The sequence below is a fragment of the Helianthus annuus genome, chromosome 16, assembly GCF_002127325.2.
Source record: "Helianthus annuus cultivar XRQ/B chromosome 16, HanXRQr2.0-SUNRISE, whole genome shotgun sequence".
In the NCBI taxonomy this organism is placed as follows: Eukaryota; Viridiplantae; Streptophyta; class Magnoliopsida; order Asterales; family Asteraceae; genus Helianthus; species Helianthus annuus.
The window spans coordinates 122,957,635-122,967,994 of record NC_035448.2 but is presented as its reverse complement, the minus strand read 5'-3'; the positions used below and the strand labels follow the sequence as shown (position 1 = coordinate 122,967,994).

The following is a 10,360-nucleotide window of genomic DNA, read 5'->3' as shown; positions in this document are numbered from 1 at the left end:
ATGACTACAGTCAGCAGTCGATATGGTAGCGAGTCTAGTGTACGCATGGGGTAGCCCCCATGGCCGAAATGCCTGATAACTAACATGGGGTAGCCCCCACGGCTGGAATGCCAGAGTAACTGGGAATGAACAAGTCACGTTTTTTTTAAACTATGGGGTAACCCCCACGGCAGGATGCCAGTTAAAGGGAACTGTTTTCGAAACAACTAAAACGAACACCCAACTGTGAACTCACTCAACTAGTTGTTGACTCGTTACTACATGCTTTGCAGGACCATAGGTACTCAGCTGGAGCTTGCATGGAGGAGAGTCGTTGTGGGACACGGATTGCTGCGTACCATGTTAAACTTGAAACAATTGAACTTATGTTTTACTTTTGAGACTTATGCTTCCGCTTGCTACTTAAACTTTGTTTTTTGTTTGAACACCAATCGTATTGGTTAGACTTTTATAACTATTTATATGCTTGTTTAGTATGATTGGTGGCTGGATCCTGGTCAGTCACGCCTCCAAGCGGTAGTACTCCGCAGGTGGATTTTTTGGGGGTGTGACAGCAATCATGACAATAATAATCCACGACAGGCTCCACTTCCTAAGAAAAGGAAAGCTGCAACGCCTGGTTGCACTTACAAGGAATTTCTTGCTTGCAAACCTGCTGAATTTGCAGGTAACGAAGGAGCAACTGCAGTACTGCGTTGGTTAGAGAAAACCGAAGCAGTAATTGCAATAAGTAAATGTGCCGAAGAAGATCAAGTTATGTATGCGTCAAATTTGTTCAAAGAAGGGGCGTTAGAGTGGTGGAACACTGTATTGCAAGCAAAAGGAAGAAGGGTGGCCTATGCAATGAATTGGGAAGAATTTAAGAGTCTTGTAGAAAGAAAATTCTGTCCCGAATACGAAAAGGAACAAATGGCCAACAAAGTTCTGAGTCATCGTATGATAGGCGTAGATTGTCGGGGATATACTTCGACATTCTTCGAATATGCGAGAGTGGTACCTACCCTGGCTTCGCCAGAACCGGTACTCATTTCCTGTTACATTTGGGGATTAATTAGTGAAATCCGTAACATCGTTAAGGCTGCGAGACCTCGTACTATTGACGATGCTGTGGAGTTAGCTAATACCCTAATTGATGAATTAGTATGCACGAGAGATGAAGATCGAAAAAAGGAATTGGCTCAAAAGATTACCCAAGGATTTCGTGTGGGTAATAATAATAATAAGTTTAAGAAGAGAGGAATGAGACAATCTACAAATCCGCCTTTTTGCAGAAATTGCAGAAAGAATCATTTTGGAAGATGCAATGTAATCTGCAACTTTTGTAAAGTTGCAGGACATCGTGAGGAAAATTGTAGAAAGAAGACAACAATCTGTTTCAACTGCGGAGAAACCGGGCATTTTAGACCAGAATGTCCTAAGTTAGTCAAAACAACAGACAACAAAGCCAAACAAGCCGACGGAGCTACTAAGAAGAATGCACGAGCATTCCAGTTGACCACTCAAGAAGCTGAACTCATCCCAGATGTGATAGCTGGTACGTTCTTAGTTCACGACGTATTTGCAAAAGTATTATTTGACTCTGGTGCAAACCAAAGTTTTATTAATACTTCATTCTGCCAAGCTCTTAATTTACCTTTAACCACCCTTAGGCAGATTTTTATGGTCGAAACCGCAGAAGGGAATTCTGTCAACATAGATAAATTTTTGCAAAAAGGAAAAATAGAACTATTAGGCCATAAATTTTCTGCAAATCTGTTACCTATGAACTTAGCCGGATTCGATGTGGTATTAGGAATGGATTGGTTAATAGCCAACCATGCTCGAATCCTATGTGATAAGAATTTCGTAGAAATTCGTACCCCCACAGGAGAGGTGATTTTGATTACAGGAGATAGACCTCGAAAACCATTGAAATTCATCTCAGTAATGAAATTGGCTAGCTATTCGAGAAAACAAGAAATGGTGTATATGATTTATGTAATCATTAACGCTAAAAATAAGGAACTACAGGACATCCCTGTAGTCTTAGAATACCCAGATATTTTTCCAGAAGAATTACCTGGTTTACCACCTGATAGAGAGGTAGAGTTTAGAATTCATTTAATTCCGGGTACTACACCAATAGCCAAGGCACCTTATCGATTAACACCCACCGAAATGCTAGAATTGAAAACGCAATTAGACGAATTACTAAGCAAAGGATTTATACAACCTAGTTCTTCCCCTTGGGGAGCACCAGTGTTGTTTGTGAAAAAGAAGGATGGATCGATGAGAATGTGTATCGATTATAGAGAATTAAATAAGGTTACAATTAAGAATCGATACCCATTACCTAGGATTGATGATCTTTTTGATCAACTTCAAGGCGCTCGATATTTTTCCAAAATAGATTTAAGATCTGGATATCACCAACTGAAGGTACAAGAGGAGGACATACCTAAAACTGCTTTCAGAACTAGGTATGGTCATTATGAGTTTACAGTCATGCCCTTTGGATTAACAAATGCACCCGCAACATTCATGGACATGATGCATAGGATCTGTAAACCATACTTGGATAAATTTGTGATCGTTTTCATCGACGATATACTTGTTTACTCCAAAAGCCAGAAGGAACATTGCAAGCACCTACATGTACTCTTAACTTTGTTAAGAAAAGAAAAGCTCTATGCCAAATTCTCGAAGTGTGAATTTTGGCTGCAAGAAGTGCAATTCTTAGGTCATGTGGTAAATCACGAAGGAATTCATGTAGATCCTGCTAAAATAGAAGCAATCACTAAATGGAAGGTTCCACAAACAGCTATGGAAATTAGAAGTTTTCTAGGCTTAGCTGGATACTACCGAAGATTTATTAAGGATTTCTCTAAGATAGCTATACCCTTGACTAAGTTGACCTGTAAAGCCGTTAAGTTTGAATGGGGATCTAGACAAGAAGAAGCTTTTAAAATTTTAAAACACAGATTAACGAATGCTCCAATTTTAGCCTTACCCGAAGGAATAGAAGATTTCGAAGTATATTGTGATGCCTCAAGGTTAGGATTTGGATGTGTGTTGATGCAATGCAAGAAGGTATTTGCGTATGCCTCAAGGCAATTGAAAAAGCACGAAGAAAATTATACGACTCATGACTTAGAATTAGGAGCCATAATTTTTGCCCTTAAGATCTGGAGACATTATCTGTATGGAAGTAAGTTTACTATTTATACAGATCATAAAAGTTTAAGGTACATATTTGGACAAAAAGAGTTAAATATGAAGCAAAGGAGGTGGATGGAAATCCTGAGTGATTACGACTGTGATATTCAATATCACGAAGGAAAGGCAAACGTAGTCGCAGATGCCTTAAGTCGTAAGTATCACGAGAAGCAAAAGCAAGTCCGTGCTCTTAGATTAAATCTACAAGTGGATTTAATGGAACAATTGAAGGAAATTCAGGAAACAGCAATCAAGGATGATGCTGAAGGAATGAAAGGTTACATAAAAGAATTGGAACAAGGAAATGATGGAATTTGGAAATTCCACAAGAAACGAATTTGGGTACCTAAGCAAGGAGAATTAGGAAATAAGATTTTAGAAGAAGCTCATAAATCTAGGTATACCGTACATCAGGAAACAATAAGATGTACCAAGATTTAAGAAATAACTTCTGGTGGATAGGAATGAAAAAGGACATAGCTGAATATGTAACCAAGTGTCTTACTTGTTCACAAGTTAAGGCAGAACACCAGAAACCTTCAGGACTACTACAACAATTGGAAATGCCTGTATGGAAATGGGAACTCATAACAATGGACTTTGTTACTAAGTTACCCAAAACCAGAAAAGGTAATGATGCTATTTGGGTAATTGTGGATCGATTAACCAAATCAGCTCATTTTCTACCAATGAAGGAAACCTTTAGCATGGAATGGTTAGCCAAGTTGTACGTAGACGAAGTAGTATCCTTACATGGAATCCCACTCTCTATTGTATCGGATAGAGATAGTCGTTTCACTTCCCATTTCTGGACAAGTTTTCAAGAAGCAATGGGAACCCGACTCAATTTAAGTACTGCATATCATCCTCAAACGGACGGACAAAGTGAAAGGATGATACAAACCTTGGAAGACATGCTCCGAGCATGTGTAATTGACTTTGGTGGTAATTGGGATAACCATTTACCATTAATTGAATTCTCCTATAACAATAGTTATCATTCGAGCATCGAAGCTGCTCCATTTGAAGCACTGTATGGACGTAGGTGCAGAACTCCCGTTTGTTGGGCAGAAATAGGAGAAAGTCAATTATCAGGTCCAGAAATCGTACAAGAAACTACTGACAAGATAACACAAATCAAGGAAAGATTGAAGACAGCTAGAGGTCGTCAGAAGAGCTATGCAGACAATCGCCGCAAGCCACTAGAATTTCAGGTAGGAGACAAAGTACTTTTAAAAGTTTCTCCTTGGAAAGGAGTGGTACGATTTGGTAAGAAAGGTAAACTGAGTCCAAGATATCTTGGACCATTCCCAGTGATCCAACGAATAGGACCAGTAGCTTATCGTTTACAACTACCAGAGGAATTAGCTGGAATACATGATATATTTCATGTATCCAATCTCAAGAAATGTTTATCAGACGAATCCCTGGTAATACCTCTTCAAGATGTAGAGGTAAATGAAAAGCTGAAATTCGTAGAGAAACCCCTACAAATAGAAGACCGGAAGATCAAGTTTCTCAAAGACAAGCGACTAGTACTGGTGAAAGTCAAATGGGAATCCAGAAGAGGACCAGATTACAGCTGGGAACTGGAATCAGAAATGAAGCGAAAATACCCTCATCTATTTCAGTAAATCTCGAGGAAAAGATTTCTCTTAAGGTGGGGAGGATGTAACAACTCTCACAAAAATCAATAATTAGGATGGTAATTAGATAATAAGGAAACCCTAATTGAGACACCCAAGTAATTCTGCACTAACCCTAAAATTTTCAGAATAATCGGAATCAGGATCAGGGCCCCTAAAACTCAAGGGGGGCAAACCTTAGTTGAATATTTATCTAAATAATACGTTGCTATGTTCTGATTGGCCAAATTTGTTGAATCATGCAAGCTAGTCCCGAGCCTAGGCAGCCTATAATTAGACTGCTTAGCTTATGGACCGCAAAGGAAATGGCTTACGGTCCGTAAGCGAGTCTCAAAAATCACTATAAATAGCAGGCATTGGGACTTGAACAATGAAATGAAAACAACGTCTCAACTCTGTCTGTACGTCGAGTTAGAGCTGTTACACTACAATTAAACACACACGAATCACGAGGTGCTGTCGCAATCAGGGTAATAACTCGATCGCTATTACGATTCAACTTCCGATCGATTATAACTATCCAACGATTGTTTAAGTGCTGCTCAAATTGAGCTTATACTTTATTATTCATTGTGATTTCGACTTGAATGTTTGAGTGCTGTTCGAATTCGGACTATGCTCTGTCATTCGTTGTGAATCCATTGAATTGATTAAGTATTTCACTTATTAATCGTTGTGAGGGTTTAATCTCGTGAATTGACGTAACTGCTGAATTAGTTACTAACCCGTTTGTGTGTGCATTGTTATTTAAATTAGGTTAATCAGGGCTATACAGTAGGCTTAAACTCTGCTCCTAAAATCTGCAATGTGAGTCATTCTCTTTTTATCAACTGTTTTACAATACTCCAAATTATTTTCCAAAGTTATAATTACAGGGATTAAGTCTTTGTAATCACCAAATTACAGCCGATATGTGGGGTATTGTGCACATTACTAGTATTATCAGTTTAGGTGAGCGTACCTAATTCATGAAACGTCACTTTTAGGTGAACGGACCTATTAGTGATTGACGTCACTTGTGGGTGAACGGACCCAACAGTGATATGACCACAGTCACCGAAACGAGTCGAGTGACAAATACTGTGGGTAGTTGGTTGATATCAGAAACATTGTAATCGTTCTTAATACTGTAAATTATAACTAACAACTAACTATGATTTTACATAAACAAGAATGATTCACTCAGTATTTCCCCGCTGACAAAACCTTTTTCAAACATGTTTCAGGTGATCTGTTGTGATCCAAGAAAAGTGCCGTGAAGCACTACAAGCTCAGAGAAGTGGCTCAATGTAAATAAATAAAGAAACATGTTTTGAGAAATAAAGATTTCCTTGCGAAATCATCTTATTGTAAATTATGGGATTTTATCCCTAAAACTTTATGTAATATATTAAACGGGCATTTTTAGTATTAAAAGATCCTGTATTTAAAGACTTCCGTTGTCGCCTAAATTAAATACCACGGGATTCCTGCCCCGCGACTCTTGAACCGGGTCAAACCGGGGCCGAGGGCCGTGACACTAATTATGCACGAAGGACTAATTCCGCACAAAATAGTTCAGGATAATTCCGCACGGAATTATCTAGTAATTTCGCTTGAGTCTTGTATTTCCGTTTCAACATATAGTTCCGCGTGTGTTGTATTTCCGTTTGAGTCATGTTCACATGGAATTAGGATAGCTATAAATAGCTGTGATTTCGTTTCATTTCACACGAGATTACTTTGGGTGTTTCCGACGGTGAAGCTCTGTCGAAGTGTCTACTGAATTGGAATCATATCAGAATCAATACAATAGATAGTTTAAAGTGATATCTTGCTGAATCTACCTCATTATGTCAGTTTCCGCCTTTCATACTAAGTAGAACACCTCTGATCGACTCGTTCGGGTCAGCAAACGATCCTACAGTCACACACGAGACAAACACTTGACTCAAGTTCCGGGGGACTCCTAGGTAATTGTCGCCCAAATGAAATCTATAATCAAATTGAGGAAACTACTCAAAACCATTTTCAATGGCACACCCCTCGAGGCCCAAAATCTTTTGCCCCGGGTGCCCATAAAGTAGATAAGAGCACTTCTTTACAAGCCTAAATCAAGGCCCTATCCTCAAAAATCAAAAAGTTAGAAATGACAAAAACGGCTCGGTTATGGCTTGTGAAGGGTGTGGTAGGCCACATGAAAATTGGAGATGTATGAAAGAAATGGACAATCAAACGGAAATGGTAAACTACGGATAATCGACCTAGGCCGTCGGGTCCCCCAACGGGTACCTACAACCAAGGATGGCGTAACCACCCCAACCTTGGTTGGAGGGAGCCCGGAAATAGTAGTAACCAACAAAACCAAAATCAACGAACAAACTTTCAACAACAATCAAGAAATGAGTCACAAAATTTCACTCAACAACAACAAAGGGTAGGGGTGTGCATGGTTCGGTTCGGTTCAAGTTATTAGCATTATCCATAACCGCACCGAAGTCGTCGGTTAATCGGTTTGGTTAATTCGGTTAATTTGTCGGTTTTCGGTTTGATTCGGTTAATTTTCGGTTAATAACGAATTCAAACAAGGGCTAATTTTTTTTTGCTTAGAAATACATGTAATGAGGTATAAGTACATGAAATAGATGTATAAATACATGAAATAGATGTATAAATAAATGAAATGGAGGTATAAATGCATGAATAGATGTTTAAATACATAAAATGGAGGTATAAATAAATGAAATTAAGGTATAAATAAATGAAATGAAGGCATAAATAAATGAAATACAGGTATTATTACATGAAATGAAAGTATAAAACATGAATTACATGAAATAGAGGTATAAAAGCTAGAAATATATAAAGAAATAAATGATTCGGTTCAGTTCGGTTCGGTTAGTTTTGGTTAACCGATGGTAAAAACATATCCGTTAACTGACTTTCGGTTAATTCGGTTTCGGTTAATTCGGTTTCGGTTAATTTCAGTTCGGTTTTGTCGGTTTTCGGTTTGGTTTTGGTTAACGGTTCGGTTATTGCACACCCCTAAAAAGGGGGACGGGAGAGGCTTGATGATCTCATCACACGCCTCATCTCCGAACCGACAAAGGTACTCGGATCGATTCCTACAAACGGAATCCAACTTTAGAAATCAACAAGCTAGTATTCAAAATATTGAAAAACAACTAAGTCAACAAGCCCAAAATTTCTCCGAGAGACCACAAGGCGCATTACCTAGCAATACCGAAACCAACCCAAAGGCGCAAGTACACCTCATAACACTAAGAAACCGGACCGTAGGTCCCGAGGAAACCCCACTACCCTCAAATAATCCACCCAACCAAACCAAACCACAAACTCGCCCTCAACCCACAAAGAAACAACTCCCCCACAAAATTCTGAACCTACCAAAAACCCCTCAGTACCCTACCCCGGTCGGTTACTACTCCAAAAGACCGACGAGCAATTCACAAAATTTATAAACTTGCTAAAACAATTGCACATCAATCTTCCATTTGTAGAAGTCCTCACGCAAATACCGAAGTACTCAAAATTCATGAGAGACTTCCTCACCCACAAAAGAAAGACTGAAACATTGCAATTGGTCAACCTAAGTGAAGAATGCTCCGGCGTACACCTCAATAAACTCCCACAAAAGAAAATCGACCCCGGAAGCTTCACCATCCCTTGTTTCATTGGGGGATCACCCGTACGAAATGCACAAGCCGACCTTGGGGCTAGCATCAATCTCATGCCCGCATCAATGTTTGACCGACTCGGACTAGGTAAGACGAGCCCCACAAAGATAAGCATACAACTCGCTGATGGGTCTATCAAACACCCACAAGGTGTCGTCGAGAATCTACTGGTAAAAGTCGGAGACTTTGTCTTCCCATCCGACTTTGTCATACTCGACATGGAGGAAGACACCGAAGTTCCACTCATTCTAGGAAGACCATTGCTTCCCACTGCCCGTGCCATGGTGGATATGAGTGACAGGATGTTAACGTTGAGGGTTGGAGGCAAGGAGATGAAATTCGGGGTTGGGAAAAGAGTAGAGGATGACCCGGTCAACTACATGGATATCATAGACTCTAGCTTGGGTGACGCTCTTCGACGGTGCAACATGGGATGTAAGACATCCCGCTCGGGTAACATATGACTGACTTTGGGTCTAGCCAAGGACCCTTATAAATGTGGCGTACCACAGAGGCATTCCGCGGAACTATCCTTAGTTTTAATTTCATTTTAATTTAGTTTAACTTTTATGTTTTCTAGTTTAGTCTTACTTTTCAGGAATAAACCACGCTCGAAAAGATGGAAATTGCCAAAGGGACGTTAAAACCACACCCCATGCACGAAAACAGAGCCTTCCGTCAACTTTTCCAGCATTACAATATGTGCAGCACGGGGTCGTGCTCAGCCCAACACGCCCCGTGCCCAGGCTCTGCAGAAAAAAGTCCCAATTCAGGTAACTGGCCATGGGTCATGCTCACTGAACACGTCCCATGGCCAGCCTTCTATTAAACTTTAATATTGGCGATCTGACCATGGGGCCGTGCCCGGACCACACGGGGTCGTGGCCAGACGCCGAGTAACATAAAAACTTGTTTTTCAACACTTTTTACACATTCAAATCAACCTAAAAAACTTATTTTTGGGACACATTGAGGACAATGTGTAATTTAAGTGTGTGGGGGGGGGATGCTAAAACCTTGAATCTTGCAAGTCCTAATAAGAAGCCTTACACAAAACTCTATTGGAACCGCTTGAAATTTCATTTTTTTACTTATCTTGGTTTAATTCAGGAATAACAAGTTCTAAAGAGGTTATATTTTTACAAATTTACAACCGATAGCATCGTGATAAAAAGAACCAAATAAAAAATTATGAAAAGGCATGACAAATCTAATAAAAATTGATTATATATACTTGATCACATTATAAACCCATTCCCACAACAAGTGAGTTTTAAGCCTTTATTGAGCATACATGCATATATCTTTAAACCCCCTCGAGGCGTGTGGCATACCAGGATCTAGCCACTAATCACATTGAACCATGAACAAAAATTGTAATTTCCATTAGACAAGAATAGCATAGTTCAACATCAGTTTTGAAAATCAAACAAGTTCATCGGAAGCATTTAAAGATTGTTCAATTAAACTAAAGTGTTTAGAAATAATTCAACTTCAATTGTGCATCCTTTTACCATGACCCATGACCACTCCATATTCCCAGACAGCAAGTCCCATGTTAGTGTACCTAAGGGCCTGCAAGCATGCAAAAAGGTGTATCTGCAAAAAGCTGGCGAGTTCACAGTTTTGTTAAACGTTTGTTACCAAGTATTGATTTAAGTCATGTTGATAATAACTCGATACCGCAAGACGGCTCTTGTTTGCCCTTCCCTAATGCTCTATCAAACATTGGTCATGATTTTAAGTTATTAGTTCACGCCTGTCCTATCCAGGTACGTCGTGAGGGTGCCAAACCTAATAGCGCTATCAACTAATAACCCCGTTCTCCTACAAGCAACTAGT

At 39.6% G+C, this 10,360-nt stretch overlaps 1 protein-coding gene across 1 annotated transcript; it reads left to right on the top strand.

The window, feature by feature from the left end:
- Positions 1-8,376: 8,376 nt before the first annotated feature.
- On the top strand, positions 8,377-8,982 carry LOC110918912. Its single transcript, XM_022163191.1, has one exon. The coding sequence runs from the start codon at positions 8,377-8,379 to the stop codon at positions 8,980-8,982; it is 606 nt and encodes a 201-aa protein (XP_022018883.1).
- The last annotated feature ends 1,378 nt before the right edge of the window (positions 8,983-10,360 follow it).

What these genes read in the sequence shown, in the direction of transcription:
- LOC110918912 (XM_022163191.1), top strand. Translation starts at nt 8,377, where the DNA reads ATGAGAGACTTCCTCACCCACAAAAGAAAGACTGAAACATTGCAATTG.